Source organism: Pungitius pungitius, chromosome 17 (assembly GCF_949316345.1).
Source record: "Pungitius pungitius chromosome 17, fPunPun2.1, whole genome shotgun sequence".
NCBI lineage: Eukaryota > Metazoa > Chordata > Actinopteri > Perciformes > Gasterosteidae > Pungitius > Pungitius pungitius.
Window position 1 is genome coordinate 15,806,787 of NC_084916.1, and position 18,708 is coordinate 15,825,494.

An 18,708-nucleotide genomic window follows, 5' to 3' on the forward strand; every position below is an offset into this window, starting at 1 on the left:
AGTGAGGCTAAGCGTTTCGGTCCCTTTAAAGTAGGTCATGTATCAAATATTAAATATCCATCCATAAATCATGACAAGACAATTCGCCCCGGTTTAACTCGGGGGGGGGGGGGATTCATCGGCTTTGCTCTTTTTAATCCCCAGATCTCACACACACACACACACACACACAAACAAGCACACAGTTGCACAAAGCTGAGGAAGGCTTTTGGATCTTTTCACGTGAAAGCGGGCTCCATCAAAACTGTGAAGCTGCCAGTGATCCCAGACAGACGCACACGGGACAGTTAAAAGCAAAGGCTGCTGGCAGGAAGTTTGTCCCGTCACACCCGAGACAAGCGAGGACACACACACACACGCACGCACACACGCACGCACACACACACGCACGCACGCACACACGCACGCACACTCTGATTCTAAATCTATTTCAGTTTGAGAGCAATGGCACAAACGCCGACCTTCTGATGAACGACTCGTCGGCTTCTCCCCCCCCCCCCCCGTTGGCTGAGGGGAGGGCGGCGCCGGACTCGACATTTCTGTTCCCGACCAGTCAGATCAAAGCCAAGGACGGGCCCCCCGCACGACATGCACCCCCCCCCCCCCCTCCTCCTCACCCCCCCCCAACCCCCCCACGGAGGGAACCGCACAGCTAAAGGCCACGTAGATTGGGGGGGGGATACGGCGAGTTTAGACATTTTCTGCCCAACTCACCTCCTCTTCCTCACACTGAGATGGTGTGTGTGTGTGTGTGTGTGTGTGTGTGTGTGTGTGTGTGTGTGTGTGACGCTGCTTAGGATACAGAGGTGCGACTTTAAAGTTTAAAAATAGTCGTCACGTGGCGGTGCTCCTTTAAGTAGATATAAGCTCTTATAAACTTCTCATTGGTAATCCTCAGTAAGCCTTCCCTCAAACTCACTGTCTGCTGACCTCAGTCACTCCAGTGTGTGTGTGTGTGTGTGCGCGCGCGTGTGTGTGTGTGCGCGTGTGTGTGTGTGTGTCTCTACCTGTCGGGCAATTTTACGAGCTTCCCAGTACGGTTTGGAGTCGTCCACAGCTCGTCCGATCCTCTTCATCTGCTCGTCAAGCTTCACTGTCGCCTCCACCAGCACCGCACGAAACCTCTGACGGCAGTCCTACACACACACACACACACACACACACATCATCCTGTGGGCAATCATAACTGTCAAAGGAAAATAGCTGATTTATATGGCTAATACGGATAATGTTTACGATATTGAAAAAGGAAGCTGTGACGTTATGTAACACAAATATGAGGTCGTTGTATACAAAATGTCCCCACAAGTACTTTCTAAACACTTTTTGTTGCTATGGAAAAACGTACTGCAAACAAAAAATGTTAAGGCCAGCGCAATTTATACAGATGATGAAAATGGTACTTTGGTTTTTGGGTTTTAAAATGGGCAGAAATCCTTAGACATATTATCAATTTGCACAATAACACATAATTAAACACCCAATTTAAACGATGGAAATAAAATCTGCAATTATATAATATCCGGTTTCACACTAAATGTGGATAACTCTCCATTTCAATGCTCTTTAGTTCAACTTTTCCTGTCTTCAGTCAATTATTCTCCGTACAACGTTTCAAGAAGCAAACCCCAGATTCCACTTTGTGTGAAGCTCGAGCCACAAGTCGCCTCGTCTCTGCGCCTCCAGCTGATCAATTCAATCAATTCTAACTCGAGTCATCAGCAAACCATCAGCACAAACACAAGCGTCCTCATTGAGGCCTCACAGGGCAGCTGTGTCTCCCTGTTCTGCTTTCTTTCTCCTTTTCTTTTCTTTTTTTTTTGCTCCTCGCTGCTGTTGAGTGTACATTCTTTGGTGGTGAACTGTGAGAACTGTTATTGCGAAATGTGAGCGTCAGTGTGTGTGTGTGTGTGTGTGTGCATTCTTAGCCCAACGTGGCACAGGGGCGGCGGACCCACTCACACACGACTGTCTGTCATCTGTTAATCCAAAGGGCAGGGTCACCGCGGGGGGGGGTGGGGGGGGGAAACACTTCCCGTGACAACGCGCCGCTTCCTGACTTCCTGTTCCTGCAACACGATAGCGACGCGCGGGGGGGGGGGGGGGGGGCTTGTGCTCTGCACGCCATCGGTCACGCTTATGCGTCACAGCGGATTTCACCCACTCACGAGAGGATCGGAGCGGAGGACCTCAAATGTCAGCGTGGGTCTAATCTGGCCGCTTCAGGCTTTTCCTGAATCCTCTGAATCCTCTGAATCCTCTGCGCTCATGTCCTTAATGAACTGCAGACTCTGCAGGGAGACGGCCTGCAGCCCTGCAGCCTCCTCACATTCCTCAGCCCCCCCCCCCCCCCGACGTTAATGCTGCCCCACGATGATTCACCTTCTTTACTTCTTGTTTGCTTGTATCACTGTATTTACAATACACACACATATATATATCTGTGACACAACTGCTGCCGCCCCCCCTCCACCCTAAAAGTAAAAACAGCCATTAAATCCTTCGCGCCAGATGTTTCACCGAATTTAGCTGGAGAATATATTAATAAAGTAAAATCCTTTTGGTCCGATTCATTCAGGAAAACGTGTATGTGGCATCGGGACGTGAGGGACAGTTGGGGGAGGAACAGAAGGGGCATTGCCTGGAGGAGAAGAAACGCGTGGGCCCCCGGCCTCTGGAACGCTCTGACCCCGGCTCTGACCCCGGCTAACCAGTAACCTCCCCAGTAAGCGTTTAAATGCAAGCCAGCGCTACGTGGACGCAACCACCACGCGACGAGTCGCCGCCTCAGTTTTTCCACACGGTTTCAGGGGGATGTTTTGTAGTCCGAACGAGAGCCCTCAGCTCGGCCAGAGTTAGGGACGGAGGCCCCGGTGGCGATGAAGGTGGCGATGAAGGTGGCGAGGAAGGTGGCGATGAAGGTGGCGATGAAGGTGGCGATGAAGGTGGCGATGAAGGTGGCGATGAAGGTGGCGTAGGCGCGACGCTCCGGCTTACCTCCAGCTCGCTCTCGCAGCGGTTGATGTCGTCAGTGGACTGGTTCAACTTCTCCAGTTCTCCCTGTTTACAGAAAACAGAGCTGAGCATGCGACCTTCAGTGTGTGTGTGTGTGTGTGTGTGTGTGTGTGTGTGTTGGGGGGGGGCGGGTGATTCTATTAAATGTCATGCATAGTAGACTTATTGAGTAAATAACTTATGTTGGGTGGAGCAGTAGTTACAGAGTAATGTTTCCCATCTCCCGGCTTTTAATTAAAACATGTGTATATGTGTGTGTGTGTGTATGTGTGTGTGTGTGTGTGTGTGTGTGTGTGTGGTGTGTGTGTGTGTGTGTGTGTGTGTGTGTGTTGGGGGGGGGCGGGTGATTCTATTAAATGTCATGCATAGTAGACTTATTGAGTAAATAACTTATGTTGGGTGGAGCAGTAGTTACAGAGTAATGTTTCCCATCTCCCGGCTTTTAATTAAAACATGTGTATATGTGTGTGTGTGTGTGTGTGTTTGTGTGTGTGTGTGTGTGTGTACAGTCCACTGAATATGGGGTTAACACATTTTAAGGCAACATTCAACACAACCTGACTTCCACTGGGCTTCCAATTTCTGTCTCAATGTCACTTTCACTGGTGGCCACATCTGGATTCAATTTATTTAAAAAAAATCCAAACCTGGATTCTTGGATCCACCGCTTCTCCTTCTCCTCCTTCTTCTCCTTCTCCTTCTTCTTCCTCGTCGGCACACTGCGAGTCCTCCTCACAATTATCCCCATTTTGTAGCGGATCCATTTTCAGGATTTCTGGTGATTATTCTTTATTTTCGCTTTTTTTTTCTTCCTGCGTGGGTCCTCGCTCCAAACAGAAGCCCGACCCCGGGCTGCTGGACAGCAGAGGCGTCCGTCCTCACTGACCTTTCAGCAGGTCCCGTTGCATGCTTCGGGAGAGGGGGGTGGGGTGGGGTGGGGGGGTTGTATTTTGTTTCCCTTCTCGAAGAGTCCGCTGTCTGCGGATCGGACACGCACGACGTGGGGAACAACCTCTGGGAAAGGCACGAAAACTGTGGAAAATATAATAGATACAAAGTCACTTCAGTAGTCCACGTGACCACTTCTGGTTTAGACTTTCAAAATAAAACCCTGCGTAGCATCACTTGTATTTCGAAAAGTGAGACTGATATTGTCAATGCATAGATTAATTTGACTACTATTTTGACACAATAGACAATAAGGAATCTTAAATTATTGTTGCATAAAGAGTCCGGTCGATACCCAAATCTCCCCAACGGTGCTCATTAGGAGACGATTCTCCTCCAGGAATAACCAAACTATATTTCACATCTTTCCATTCATTTTATTTCTTGCTATTGTCTGCATCTTAATATTTGTTTTTTACTGTATTGTAGATAATTAAATTTGCCCACATGTATTTTCATACATTTAACTTCAATGCACAGTAGCAACTGCTTTATTGCACCATATATGTTTGTAATGAAATGGTTCATTAGCAAATTATACTACAATGCAAATATATTAATCCCTATTGAAAAGAATACATTAACATCTTGTCACTAGTTGTTGTTGATATTCAGATAATGATAACTTTGATAGACTTAATTATACTTACATGACGCCTTTATTTTGGCTGGACACACGCTTCTGATTTCCGGTCTTACTGAGGCGGCTTGATTCGGCTCCGCTGTGGGATCGGGAGATGGTTTCAATCGCCCTCTGGTGGAGAGGACTCCTGGGGGGGGGGTTCAGACTGAAGGCCTGACAGCCGCTGTTTAGTCAAACCACCGGTTTCCATCAATATTCTCATTTACCTAATTGACGACCATTGAAATGATGACACAATAAAAACATATATGATCTTAGCACTAAGGTCCACCACTTGGTAGAAATGTTTCACATCCTGGCTCAAGTATTTGCAGACAGGTTATCTTGCGCAATGTTGTTATTGTATTATAAATATTACCAAGTTAAAGTAAGCCATCCACATAGATATGATTATGCATAACATGATTTTGGTTGACTAGTCTTCAGTTTTGCTTCATTAAGTAAGTATAATATGGTTTATCGGTATTTAGGCCTCTAGTAATCAGTGTGTCATGCACATACAGAACAGTGCAAGAATATACACGGTTCTCCATTAGCAGCTTCTACGGGACTAACGCGTGATGCAGACACGTTGCGGGATTCAGTATTTCCGCCTGCAGCGGGAGGCAGCTGCGCGTGTAGGCTGCAGCGCCTCACACATGGACGTCAGCCCGGCTTCAACCCTTCGTCATCGCGTCCTCCCCCCCCCCCCTCCTCCCCCCCACCGTGCGTACGCATGCATGCGACCGACGGGCTGGTTTCATAACGCGGAGAGGAAGGCAGGAATGGGGCTTTGAGAGCGGACGAGCAGCAGACCCGCTCGGTTCTATGCACCAACAGTGCCACCTCCGTTCCCGGGCCGTGCGGGCGGCGCGCCCACAGGAGACGCGGTAGTGGAGGCTGCTGCTGATGCTGCTGTGCGATCAGCTGGGGGTTTTTTTTTCGTCTTGAGCATCATCGCCGCGACGGCCACCGAGACACCGAGACACCGAAGCTCCGCAGCCAGGGAGACACCGCGGGAACACGGGCCACACAGGATGGAGTTCAAGCGTCTGGTGGAGGCGGCGGAGAAGTGGTGCTCCGGTAACCCGTTCGACCTCATATTCGCCGAGGAGGACGACGAGAGGCGGCTTGACTTTTACGCGGAGCCCGGCGTCTCCTTCTACGTGCTGTGTCCCGGCGGCACCGACAGTTTCGTGAGTGAGCTTTCTGCAGGGCCACGCAGCCCTCTCCCACCCTTTGGGGTGTGTGCGTGTGCGTGTGTAGGTGCGTCGAGGGTGGGTGGGAGGTGGGGTTTTCCTTCTTGGTCCCGGGTGATAGACACGAGGCTTGGAGGGGGCGGGGGGGGGCTTTTGGATGGAGAGTGGAGGGATGATGTCATGGGTGCACACCCCACCCACCACCCTGTCGATGGTGTTTTGCTTTTTTTTTCCTCCATCATGATCAACTGCGATCACCCTGTGAACCGCAGCAAAGTCAAGCGGGCCAGGTTATTAAAACGCGAGGCCTGGGCCTTTCACAATAAAGGCCCTGCAGAGCAGAATGTTGCATTGGGGAAACAAAGAAGGCCTCCCGTGTTCAAATGAAGAACTTAAGATGGTTTTGAATTAGTAAGTAGATCATTCTCTCTATAGTTAAAATAGTAACTGGCTCATACGTTTCGAGAGGTGGCTTTTACGCAGACAGTAATTCATTAACAAGAACACACGCTCCCAACTTTGTTTTGAAGGAATTATTGACAAGATTGATACATAATCCAAATAATCCCAGTTAAACCCTGTGAAAATGTTATCCTAAATCTATATATATATATATACTGATGCTCTAACAATGTTTGTAAGATGTCTCCACGCTGAATCTCCCTGATTTTACTTTTACTTTGCATTTTACCTCATTTATCTCATGTAGAGGCGGTAAACTATGTTGGAATCTAAATGGAAGGAACGCCGTGTGAATCCTCCTGCTCATTTATTATTAAACATGAACTTGTTAAAATCGCATTAAATACCTTAGACGTGAGCTAAGTGCAGGGTTTGGGCAATGTGTGGAGAATCAGATATTTACAATACTTTCACCCAACATATTGACATTGTGATGATATTTTCTGACCGGTGGTTCTTTCAGAAAATATCTTACGACATTATTGATGTGTCATCGGTTTGTGGCCCCCGTCCAGGGTGGTGCAGCGGTGCTGTTGCGAGCCCTAAAGCTGCCAAGGCGCCGGACCCGCCCTGCTCCCCCCTCCTGCTCAGTGATTCAGAACATCTAAAAGGGGAGAGAACAAAACCCCCAGCAGAGGGTTGGATAACACCATGGAACACACAGCGTGCGCATCACGTGGTTCGCTGTCTCACCGCTCAACTTCGTTTTCCACCTCCCTTTTCTGGTCTCCATCTTTTCAGCGTGATGCTTGTTAGCTGCTGCAGCACTGACACGCGCACAAGCACACACACACACACACACACACACACTCCTTCAGAGTTCTCTGTCCAGAATCACTCCCCGTCCCTCTGCGGTGACCTTGGGATTTAGTTCCTCTCTCTCGATCAATACAGCAGGGCATCTCTCTCTCTCTCTCTCTCTGTCTCTCTGTCTTTGTCACTGGGGGGCGCTGCGAGATTATCGCTTTCACCCAAACCAGAGCACAGCTGCTTCCACATCTGTAATTTCCCCTGAGGGTTATAGTTTTCGTGTAGTTTCCCGTCGTCCGGGGCGATGAAGCCTGTTTTTCGGGGCAGCCCCGGAAAAAAAGAAAAAAAAAGAGCTGCACGATTTTCTTTGGGAGGAGCCGCGGGGAAAAAAAAAAGATGGAGATTTAAGGTGGAGAGCAGAACCGCACCCTCACGTGGAGGCCCCTCCGTCGGTGTCAAACCGGAACATCCACCCGCTGAAGCAGAGCGAGCCGGGGGGCCGATGACCCCTGTGACCCCGACTCGCCTGATTTCTAAGTTACAGAGTTAAAACCTCCCACAAAGCTGCTCGTTAAGGACGACGTTTGGGTGGTTTTCATTTGATTGAACTTAAATCATTCGTACCATAAAGGTAACTTGTTGAAAGGTATGCTCATGTTTTGTTTGACTGCTCACCTTGATTGAAATATAAAATGTATTTTTAGGTGTAAATTAAGGTTTTCGTGGTTATGATCTGCATATATTAAATGTAATTTACCTGGGATTCATTTACCCCAAATTTGTATATTTTTAATACTTTCATAATCCCATATAATTCCATAACCAAATCAAAAAACCTACTTTTCTTTTTTGGGTAAACTAAACCAAAGGAAAATGGACAAAGTCGACATTAAGATCACATGGTTTTAATTTATACCTGCTTCATTTCCTTCATAAGGTTTTTTTTTTTTATCAACATACATTAATTGTTTGCAGGCATGGAGAGTCGGGGGGGGGGGGGGGGCTATGGGGGAATGTCCCTAAGAGGAGAATGAATTATAATAAATGTGCAGAACAGCATCCGTAAATCCATTTACGGAAGAAGACATTACGCAAAGTCATTACAATTAAATTGACGAACATGGGAACTAAATTTATTTGTATTCTTCCCTTTGTGGGTAACTGCTTTGATCCTCATTATATGGCACATGTCATAAATGAATCTAATCTCATTTACTGGAGAAGGAAGTACAAGTCATTGTTAATTAATACAGTTTTATTGGCCACCAGCCCTCACCAGGTCGTCGTGGTTTAAAGGTTCCACACTGGCACTGGACGGTGACCTTTTTTTTTTGTTGACCTTTTGTGTGTGACACTTTACAGTAAGGAACAGAAAGTCCTGAAACCCCAGGTACCGATGCCTTTTCCTCTGCACCCAAAGGCCGTTGCACATTTCCCTGGTTGATTCCTCCAAGTTGCTTCACGACATTCCGCCTCCGTTTGAAGGGGAAACAGCTGGCGGACCGAGCGTGACAGCATCACATCGCATGCCAGTGTTTCTGGTTCTGTTAGTTTAGATTCATTTGGACACGCTGAACCCAAAATGTTTTGGGGGTTTTTTTTTTCAGGGTCTGCACACAAAGTGGGTTTAACCCATGCCGTGTTTTTCACCGTCTGTTTGCAATGCAGCACGTGTGGAGCGAGAGCGAGGACTGCCTTCCCTTCCTGCAGTTGGCCCAGGACTACATCTCCTCCTGCGGGAAGAAGACCCTGCTGGAGGTGCTGGAGAAGGTCTTCACGTCCTTCCGGCCTGTAAGAGGGAACAAAGTGTTTTTTTTTTCTTCTTCTTCTAAACACAGGGCGTGGAATCCCAGCACAGTGACCCCTGAGCCGGGTTTCAACGCCGATACATTCTGTTCTCAAAACAAAACGTGTCCAACCTGCACCCAGAGTTGTGACATTTAAAAGCTACCGGGGCTTATCGGCAAATGTTACAGAACAAGAGCAGGAAGCACACAACACGATACAAGAACTTTTAGTTGCTGCTTGACGTGTAAGAGCACTTTCATACACATCTGCAGTGCATTAGTGGATCATACGTTGATACAAACCTGCAGAGTAAGTGCTGTCGGCATGAATAGAGCAGCTGCACTATTAACATGAGGCTGCAGATCATGTTCTACCTGCTCCTGGTGATCCTCCTCCGTGCGAGACAGTGACACACACACACACACGCACACACAGTGTACGCACACGACTTCATGCTACAACCTGCACAACTCAACCTTCTCCTTTCACCCGTCAGCTGCTGGGTCTGCCGGACATAGAAGACGACAGCTTCGAGCACTACCACGCTGACATGGAGGGGGAACCAGGGCCCGACCACCAGCAGATGGGGGTCAGCCAGCAGTGATTCGCCCCCCCCCCCCCCCCCCCCCCCGTCCCCGCTCAGTATGGAGGATCCAGCCCAAACGCTAAACATCACGCACGTGCTGAGGGGACAACTCGCTGCACCACCACATGTTTTTCATGAATGTCTCAGTGGCTTTGCTTCCCAAAGAGTGCACTGTGTTGACCCCCCCCCCCCCCCACCCGCCCTTCTCTCTCCCCCCCGCCCAAACACACGCACACACATTGGGGCTACGTGAGCCTCACGATGCAACAATCATAATCATTCACCATCTGGATAGTTCTAAGTTCTACAGCACAGCGATATTGCATCAGCCTCCGCTGGGTTTGTTATGTGCTGAGAAACAGTCAGATGTTCCCGCAATGCACCCCCCCCCCCCCCCACACACACACACACACACACACACACCGCCCTCCCCCTTGGCTTTGCAGATGAATGTGACAGATAACCGACCCCATCGGCCTGTCTTGAAGCAGAGGATACACGAGAGCAGTTTTTCTTTTGTGGCGGCCGCTGAGGAGGAAGAGGAAGAGGGGAGGAAGGAGGCCCGAGGGGGGGGGGGGGGGGGGGAGACGCAGGGTGAGACGCGGAGGAGGCTCTGAGGCGCGTGTAGCTGTGACTTAGATCGTCTCTCAAAGATTCCAAACACACAGTGAAAGTAATAAAAAAGCATTTGCACGGATCCTTTTCTCTGTGTCACATGACCATCCAAACGAAAGGGGCCACGCTGCAGCTGAGAGGCCCTTCCCGTTTTTTTGGGGGGTGTCTCGTTGTCACGTGACACCTCAGTTCTTCTGTCCCCGTCGTCTTCCTGGTTGTTGGTGGTTTGCTGTTTTTTCCTCCTTTCGCTGCTCTAACCTGTTGTGCGATGTTTTCACTTTTCGTGGTTTTCTCTTAACCGTAAACCATAATGGAGGAAGTGCACACCCCAAAATCCCAGAGTGTTGTCACCAGGGGGGGGGGGGGGGGATGCTTAACGAGAGCCACCCTGTTGTCCCCCCAATCTCACAGTGTGTTGCTGTAGGTCACATCCAGAGGCGTCTCCTCAGCCCGCTTACTTTGGCTTGTAAATGTATTATTTTTCTTCTTTTTATTGCCTATTTGAATGTTTCTCATGCGGTGTATCTTCTGTTCGTCCTCCGGTGTGTGTGTGTGTGTGTGTGTGCGTGTGCGTGTGCGTGTTCAATAAATTGTCCAATAAACCGTGTGAACAGAGCGCTCCTCGTGCGGATGTCTCCTTTCTTTTTTGGGTGGCGTGAAGAACACAAAGCGCCAAACATGGACGCCTTTCGTACCGAGTGGACTGGTGACCCTGCCGCCAGCTGCCCGCTGGTGTTGCTGGGCTTGACGTCACGTGGCACCTGACGCGCCCACTCGAAGTTGGAGATGAGGATGCAGCTGCAGACAGGAAGACGCGTCCTGGCCTTCAAAGTAAAATTCCTGAAAACGCCTGGATGTTTTTAGTGCAGTTGAGATATTCGAGTTTTTAGTTTTTGCAACGTTATTTTCCATATTGAACTATGAAATATATGTACCGTTTGTCAAATGTAATGCATCAGAAGCAAAAGTTAATAAAATGGTCCCTTGGATTGCCTTTACGTGAAGCTTAAAATAGTTATAACAATACTATTAAAAGCATATTATTAACTATTGTATCTGCAGTGACTACATAACAATCCGGTAAAGCAGGTACTAACAGAGATAAAGGCTGCTTTTGTTAAATTGAATATTACAGTGACTTTCAGTTTACTGTAAAAAAGTAACTGTTACTGTTAATGATGCTTTTACACCAGCTTTTACTTTGAAGGAAATTGGACCACGTCCTGCTGAACTTGGGCACATTGACGGAGTTGCCTCCCAGAAAGGAGGAGGAGAATCTGTGCTTTTATTTTTCTTTCCCGACGGCCGCAGTTGAGCACAAAAGCGAATTTTAAGCAGACAAGCTGCTACTCAACACCTGGCGCAAATGTTCCTCGTCCGGGGTGGAGAAGCCCACTACTATTATCTGAAGACATTTTGCCTTTTTCTTTTCCCATTGTTGTAAAAAAAAAAAGAGAGAGAGAGAGAGAGAGAGAGAGAGAGAAAGGGGAAGGGCTGTTCCAAGAAAAGAAAAACAACCATTCGGAAATGATGTTACGCTTGAGAAAGTGCGCACTTTACGCGCGGGGCGCACAATGAAACTTTAGGATGTTGGATCGCCTCGCCCTTGTGCTCGTTCGCGTGTCGGCCCTCGTGTCCTTTGTTGGGGACAGTTCTCGTGAACTCACTGTAGCCATGTGTCGCGGGTGAGTTCTTCCGAAGCGCAAACACACACTCACAAAAAACAACAACAACAACAACAACAACAAAAAAGGCAGCATGGGGGCCAAGCAGAGCACCCCTGCGTTTGATGGCAGAACCCGGGCTTATTCCAGCTCTGACCTCCCGTCTGGCCACGGACAGGGACGGGTTGCGGGCTTTAGGTACACCAATGGGCCGGATGGCCCCCGGATCCGTTACACAGGCGCGGGGCCAACCAGCTCCGGACTCAGTATCCCGGCGGGGGGCAGGTCGGGGTCACACGCGCTCAATCAGAGCCTCGGCGGCGTGGATGGCGACGAGGAGAGCGAGCTGCCGCCCGAGGGCCACAGGTTGCTCATCGGGTCCCTGCCGGCACACCTGTCCCCTCATCTGCTGGGAGGTAAGGTTGTGACGCGCGGTTTACAATAAAAAAAAAACATTCATACCAGGGACGTTGCTCTTTGCCTTTAACATTTTTTCCTTTGTTGTTATTTTTTTATTACGCTTTTTTTTAATCTCATGTTTCATAACTGTGCCATTCGATGGTGATGCTATTGTGTTCGTGGCACCCGGAAAGAGTCGGCGTGTCGGTTCATGTTGACTATATAATAAGCTGCAGGCTGCCCACAGCTGTCAAAGTTGCTTAGTATTTTTCCATGTGACACATGACACCTATTTGGTAATAGCAGTGCGATGCCTCACAGAGCCTTTTGTTCAGCACTTCTTGCGCGTTAACCGGAGCAACACGTGGCTTCTTTTGCATTTTCTTCCGTTTTGCAAAACATGGCCTGTTCTTCTCTCTCTACCCCGAGAGGGAGAGTGCATTAGGTAGGTCAGCAGATAAGAAGCTTCCTTCTGGTTACACATCGCCTGGCGCACATGCGCACACGCACGCACGCGCACACTGTAGTCTGCAGACCACAACAAAACCAAAACAGGACCTAATATGAGTATGGGACGGGGTCACGGCACCCCTGACGTCACCGCGGTGAGAAAACCGAGTGTTTTCTGACTCACTTTGGCTGTTGGAGCTCTCAGCTCGCTCCGATTTACCAGCAATTTCCTGTAAATTTCCAAACAAGGAAGTCTAATCATTAAGAACCTCATCTGTAACCTTTGTTCATCGGATCCATGTGACTCTTACAGCCCCCCCCCCCCTCTCCCCTGCAGGCCTGGCGGCTTATCTTCCATTAAAAAAACACATGACACAACACAAACACGAGGTTCACAACACACACACACACACACACACACACAGGGATCGCCCCCTGCTTACGCAATGTGTTTGTTGTTATTCTCTCGACTGGGGGGGCGGGGGGGGGGGGGGGGTTATAATTTTTAGACAAAATGTTTGTGTCTTCTCTCACGTCAAGCAGCGCCTCGCTGCAGTTTATAAAGCATGGACCTGCAGGTCAATGTGAGACCAAACTCATGCCACGCGTCCTCTGTTGTGTACATAGAAGAAGAAGAAGAACAAAAAGTAATGAGAGAGAGAGACACTCGGTCTTCACCTTCTTGTCTTTTTGTCCCCCTCCGCAGGCTTCCACTGTCCTGTGTGCTCAAAGTTTATGGCGTCGGACGAAATCGAGAAGCACCTTCTCATGTGTTTCAGCAAAACACGGCTCACCTACAACAGTAAGAAGGGAGGGGGGGGGAGTGAAAGAGGGCTACTGCGTACTGTTATTCTTTTTCATTACAACATACAACTGCAGGGTAAATATGTCCAAGTTCATCAAAGTTATGCAAGAGTGCAACCGTTGCCTCTGTGTTCCCTTCCTTCGTCACAACGGTCAGCCATGTTGTTTCCACAGCTGCGTCACGAGGATGATCATCAATGACCATGACACCTGACCGCTGAAGTCTTTTATCCCAGAATGCATTAGCCACAGACATTACATCTTTGATCTCTTAATGTACACAGAAGCACACAAGAGAAAACTTCACCACGTCTTTTTACAAAGAGGACGGTAAAGTCATTGAGGGGACACCTGGGTTCGCACCTGGGTTTTTTTTTCTTTTCTCAGAGGACATCCTGTCCAGGGACTCTGGGGAGTGTGCCATCTGTTTAGATGAGCTGGAGCAGGGAGACACCATCGCCAGGCTGCCCTGCCTCTGCATCTACCACAAAGGGTAACCAACACACACACACACACACACACAAACACGCAGAAATAAGACGCACTGTGGTTGGAGATTGTTCGTTTGGCAAAATGCAGCAAAGCGTGAACGGCGACAACATCCAAAGGCAAACAAAGCCTCGTCTTCAAGTCTTCTCAGGAGAAAAAAAAAAAACATGTTCTACAAGCCATCCCATTGGACTTTGAGGTTTAAGACATAAAGGCCTTGGTAATAAGCCAAACTTGCTTTATCGTCTTACACTTTACACTTTTAGCATCGTGAACATCGTGCCGGACTTTTCAGACCCAGCATTTATTTGGCAGAATACCAAACCTACACCTCCAACTCCTCCTTAAAAGGGCCTTCATGCTATAGCCAGGCCCGCTGTTCCCCCCTGTGTTCATTCTTTCGGTTAACTAAGCCAACCAATGGTAGACTCCTCTTATGAGAGGTGATATAATACAAATATAACACAACTAATATCAGCATGCGAATCAAATACCTCGAGAAAACACACATTTACATCCAGGTAATTTGATAGTAGATGAAATAAGAGATCATTTGAGGAATTAAATAGCGATTGCTATTGTGATTATCTGAGCTTAATGTGCTTCAGCTCGCGAACCAACCACCCTGCCATCCTTCCGTTTCAGGTGTATAGACGAGTGGTTTGAGGTGAACCGCTCGTGTCCGGAGCATCCCTCCGACTAGGAGCCGTCCAATCCCTGGACTCTGTGCCCCCGAACCTCATCGCAACCGTTCCCAGCCCGAGCGCCACGGCTCCTCAGGGATCCAAGGATCCACTGTCGTGCACCGGAACAGGTGATAAAACTCTGGGTTGGGTTCCTCTGGAACGTTCAAAGAACCCCCCCCCCCCCACCTGGTCGAGGCATCCGATCTCCAGAAAATATTGTGAATCCTAATGCCACCTTCTGGCCTGAAGCGGTGCCGGTGGAACCTGGGCTCCGGACGGCTTTGCTGAACAGGGTGTGGTTTTTAGAGCCGAGGACTTGTGTAACCAATCTTAGGCCGCAGGATTCTTCGGCGGAGACTCAGACGAGAGACTGTCGAGACTTGATCCGAAGGCTGAGGGCTGTTCTTGTGCAATGTAAAAACAATCAGCCGTTCACCGTTAGAAATGCCTTTTTTTTCCAGCTTTAAGGGATGATGAAAGTGTTGATCGTAGTTCGAATGTAGATCCTGATTTTATTGTGAAATTGGTAAAAAAAAAAAAAAAATCACCCCTTTTTTTTTTTCCTTTAAACAATCATGTGTCCTCGACCAAATTGTGTACGGTGAAAAAGTTTGTTAATCATTTGCCCTTTCCACAGTGATTGTGTACTTGTGAAACCAGAGACAGTCTGAAACGTATATAATAATGATTCCTACTCATAAGAAGTGCCATAATATGCTGCTATGTCATAGACTGGAATGTTTTCTGTAATCTTTGAGCCTTTGTTCTTTCTATTTGTACTGTAAGGTTTGCACAACAATAAATGTTTTGTCTTTGTGGGTTGATACTGCATATAAACCAGTAAAATGTGAACGAAAGGCATAACTTTTATACATATTTATGTGAAATGAAATGATTCAGCCCCAATGGGATGTCTACAATGGACTGGAAACGGAATAAAAGAAGATAAATGGTCAATAGATATCAATTTAAAAAATAAAAGTATTCCTAAAATGAATGTAAATTTTACACAGAGAGTGTGCAGTCGGCAGTTTGCAGTTCAAAGAATCCCAACTCTTCCAAAAACAAGAGAGCTGATTACTTAAGTTCTATCAGTCGTAGACAGCAGTGAAGATATGTGATGACTCGCTAGAAGAAGGCAGACGTGGATAACATTGATTGAGTTACATTCTGAGGATAAGCTCATTTCAATCCGTGATGTTGGAGAGACACTACCTCAGAAGGTATTCTTCCTTGTGGAACACAAAGAAAACTAAACTAAACTCAAACTAAAAAACTATTTTTTTGAGAAGAAATGTTCTGTCCTAATCTTGACTTAATCCGTTTGCTATTCGGACTGAAACCCAACATGTTAGAAAGTTGTAAAAGAAAACTTTATTTATCTGGTTTTGATATTGTATTGTATATTCAGGACATTTGGAGCTTTTTGTCAATTAAGTGTAAAATATCCAAATCTTGATGTTGGATAAACACCAGGAAATTATAACATATCTAAATCTCCCAACTTTTCCAATGGTGTTCATCTGACTGATTTTTCATTGATTATGTTTTTGGAGTGTCGTCAATGTTCATCATTAATATAATTCTGTAACACAGTAAAACAAGCGCACACGTACGCGTGACGTAATCACGTGGTGACACGCACTGTCGCTTTGTTGATGACGTGCGGCATGAAGAACGTACCATTAACGTAAACAGCAGCACCAGCAGTTAACGGGGTTTTGTCTCATTATAGTTATAGTTATATAGCCACGTTTTAAATACTCATTCGTTTTTCTATTCAAAGGTATGTTTTAGGTTACTATTCACTGGTCCCAATCTAACATATAAGTTCCGTTGTTTCACCTCTCGGTCTTTTCCTTGGCTAACGCCTATTCAAGCTCACTAGCTAGCTTGGCTGTAAGCTAGCGTTAGCCGAACGTCTACTGGACTTCCCCACCAAGCTATGAGCAGATTTTAGCTAGCTGTTATTTTAACTGTTATTCTGACTATCAATTTATATTAAGCGTGAATGTTTTGTTTTGTTTTCAGCTTGGCTCTGACTGCTTGGAATCAGGATGTCGTACATGCTACCGCATCTCCACAATGGCTGGCAGGTGGACCAAGCCATCCTGTCCGAGGAGGACCGAGTCCTTGTGATCCGCTTCGGGCACGACTGGGACCCAACGTGTATGAAAATGGACGAGGTTCTCTACAGCATCGCTGAAAAGGTTTGATTCAAAGGTTATGTCTGATACAGAGTTAGTTAACACTCGGATGAAATAAACAGAGGTTTTTTTTTCCAGAATGGAATTGTCCCCTAAATTTAGCAGTGAGTATGTTTTATACACACACTGTATTTTTTCTTCTATTTAATGATATGTACGTTTTGGGCCTTGAATCCAAGTTTGATTGATTGCACCACATTGTTTATTTGGCTCATTCGGTCTGTCGCCTAAATTACAGTCTGATTCCTCCACTTTATCATCCATTAGGAAATATAAATCTGGTAAAAGATGACTCAGTTATTTACCATCAGTTGCACTGAATGCTGAATTTATTATTTTTCCAATATTTATTCTTCAATTAGAAATATTAATACCACACTCTCCCCGTCAACTGTTTTAATACACGCTACCCGTAGAAATGTCAGGAGCATTAAAGTTTATGGTTTTGACCTCAGCTGAAAAATATATTGATTTAACAAAATCAGGCAAGGGCACTTTTCTGCAATAGTGCAGATTTATACTGTCTGTGTGCTGTGCTCTTGGCATTTTATTTCAGATTTTACAACTGAGATTCCCAGTTCATAGACTGTTTTTAGGGCATGCTCCCCAAATCTATGAAAGCAGTTAAAAAGTGGCACTGCAATCATTTCTGACCGAAGTTTTACTCTTTTTGGAGATCAGTTATTTCTATTTTCACAATAATGCACTAAAAAGGTGATGTATTGCAGGTTATGGACTAGGTTCATATCTTTAACTGTTGGATCTAATCTAAATGTGTTTATAAAGCCCATTGAAATAAGTGCTGTTAAATCAAAACCTATTCCGATTGGAAAAGAAGATATAAAAGTCTTACTTGCTTAATCCACAGACCTTTCCTTATTGTGCTGCCTGCAAGGCTCAACACTTTGCTGCTCATAGCGATGGATTTTATTTTTTACTATTGTATCAATATTCTACTTCTGTACATCCTGACAGGTGAAAAATTTCGCAGTCATTTACCTGGTGGACATCACAGAGGTGCCTGACTTCAACAAGATGTACGAGTTGTACGACCCCTGCACCGTTATGTTCTTCTTCAGGTAAAGACACTCAGTCACATTTCAGGATACTCAAGCTAAAAGTAAACTGATTGCAATAAGAGGAACATCTCTAATGAAGTGTGTCATCGTTGAGGAACTACTGTACAACTTCAACATTGTTGTTTTTTGCAGGAACAAACACATCATGATTGATTTGGGTACTGGTAACAACAACAAGATCAACTGGACAATGGAGGACAAGCAGGAGATGATAGACATTGTAGAGACAGTGTACCGCGGGGCCAGAAAAGGTAGAGGTCTGGTAGTGTCTCCAAAGGATTACTCTACAAAATACAGATATTGATTTTTTTATTTTTATTTTTTTTAACCTTTTTAAGTCTACGGAGTTATTTTTGATCCCTCTTCATATTTTGTGACATGACACACAGACTACAAGTTACAGAAGTCATGTTTTTGTTTTTTTGCCTCTTAAGCCGGACAATATTCTGAGTTATGGCCTCGATTGTTTGTGTCTCCTGTCTAGACTGATGTGTGACTTACTTTCTTCAACTAGTTTTTTTAAGACTCCTTTCTGGGAAACAGGTGCTGAAGAAAATGACCCAACAAATAAAAAGTTCCCAAACTTTATTGTAATAAATATACATTTACATATTAAAGTGTATTGAATGTATGTCCTTCGGCTTTCAAATCTGTCTTTTCAGGGTAACTCAGAGTAAACTTGTGTATAGTGGGGAAAAATAGGTTGTGGCTGTTATAGTATTTTATGGTGCATTTCCTAAAACGTCCACTAGGTAGAGCCAGTGACGTTTGGCAGTGCAATGAATGAATTCCTCTATTACTAAAGATTCAGTCTTTATTTACCACGGAAATAGATGAATTTAAGGAATCTATTTTTCAGGGACAATGTACAGGCGCAGGTTCAATATTTTATTAACATATTTATAAAAACTGGTTTTAAGGATATACTATATTGTGAACATTAGT

General features: G+C 46.2%; 4 protein-coding genes across 4 annotated transcripts in view; 3 read left to right on the top strand and 1 right to left on the bottom strand.

Annotated features, from left to right (window-relative positions):
* Positions 1 to 4,042, bottom strand: part of LOC119219471 (SH3 domain-binding protein 5-like) — a 9,505-nt gene extending 5,463 nt beyond the window's left edge. The window contains exons 1-3 of the mRNA XM_037474716.2: positions 3,663 to 4,042; positions 2,998 to 3,060; positions 1,008 to 1,136 (exon numbers count right to left, since the gene is read on the bottom strand). Coding sequence (XP_037330613.2) covers positions 1,008 to 1,136; positions 2,998 to 3,060; positions 3,663 to 3,779 — 309 coding nt within the window. The 5' untranslated portion in view covers positions 3,780 to 4,042. The remainder of the gene's footprint in view (positions 1 to 1,007; positions 1,137 to 2,997; positions 3,061 to 3,662) is intronic.
* A 1,274-nt stretch (positions 4,043 to 5,316) lies between these two features.
* Positions 5,317 to 9,949, top strand: mturn (maturin, neural progenitor differentiation regulator homolog (Xenopus)). Its single transcript, XM_037474732.2, has 3 exons — positions 5,317 to 5,781; positions 8,665 to 8,787; positions 9,281 to 9,949. The coding sequence occupies exons 1-3, from the start codon at positions 5,623 to 5,625 to the stop codon at positions 9,386 to 9,388; spliced, it is 390 nt and encodes a 129-aa protein (XP_037330629.1). The 5' UTR covers positions 5,317 to 5,622; the 3' UTR covers positions 9,389 to 9,949.
* Positions 9,950 to 11,218: 1,269 nt separating this feature from the next.
* LOC119219477 (E3 ubiquitin-protein ligase ZNRF2-like) lies at positions 11,219 to 15,299 on the top strand. The gene is made up of 4 exons (XM_037474726.2): positions 11,219 to 12,065; positions 13,205 to 13,300; positions 13,690 to 13,795; positions 14,437 to 15,299. The coding sequence occupies exons 1-4, from the start codon at positions 11,744 to 11,746 to the stop codon at positions 14,492 to 14,494; spliced, it is 582 nt and encodes a 193-aa protein (XP_037330623.1). The 5' UTR covers positions 11,219 to 11,743; the 3' UTR covers positions 14,495 to 15,299.
* An 811-nt stretch (positions 15,300 to 16,110) lies between these two features.
* On the top strand, positions 16,111 to 18,394 carry txnl4a (thioredoxin-like 4A). Its single transcript, XM_037474728.2, has 4 exons — positions 16,111 to 16,263; positions 16,509 to 16,687; positions 17,660 to 17,763; positions 17,896 to 18,394. The coding sequence occupies exons 2-4, from the start codon at positions 16,535 to 16,537 to the stop codon at positions 18,065 to 18,067; spliced, it is 429 nt and encodes a 142-aa protein (XP_037330625.1). The 5' UTR covers positions 16,111 to 16,263; positions 16,509 to 16,534; the 3' UTR covers positions 18,068 to 18,394.
* Positions 18,395 to 18,708: the final 314 nt, after the last annotated feature.

Bases quoted from the DNA above. Each gene is read 5' to 3' on its own strand.
- mturn (XM_037474732.2), top strand. From the start codon at position 5,623: ATGGAGTTCAAGCGTCTGGTGGAGGCGGCGGAGAAGTGGTGCTCCGGT. The intron at 5,782-8,664 runs GTGAGTGAGCTT...TTTGCAATGCAG, and splicing joins CCGGCGGCACCGACAGTTTC to CACGTGTGGAGCGAGAGCGA. The intron at 8,788-9,280 runs GTAAGAGGGAAC...TTCACCCGTCAG, and splicing joins TCTTCACGTCCTTCCGGCCT to CTGCTGGGTCTGCCGGACAT.
- LOC119219477 (XM_037474726.2), top strand. From the start codon at position 11,744: ATGGGGGCCAAGCAGAGCACCCCTGCGTTTGATGGCAGAACCCGGGCT. The intron at 13,301-13,689 runs GTAAGAAGGGAG...TTCTTTTCTCAG, and splicing joins AACACGGCTCACCTACAACA to AGGACATCCTGTCCAGGGAC. The intron at 13,796-14,436 runs GTAACCAACACA...CTTCCGTTTCAG, and splicing joins CTCTGCATCTACCACAAAGG to GTGTATAGACGAGTGGTTTG.
- txnl4a (XM_037474728.2), top strand. From the start codon at position 16,535: ATGTCGTACATGCTACCGCATCTCCACAATGGCTGGCAGGTGGACCAA. The intron at 16,688-17,659 runs GTTTGATTCAAA...ACATCCTGACAG, and splicing joins TCTACAGCATCGCTGAAAAG to GTGAAAAATTTCGCAGTCAT. The intron at 17,764-17,895 runs GTAAAGACACTC...TGTTTTTTGCAG, and splicing joins ACCGTTATGTTCTTCTTCAG to GAACAAACACATCATGATTG.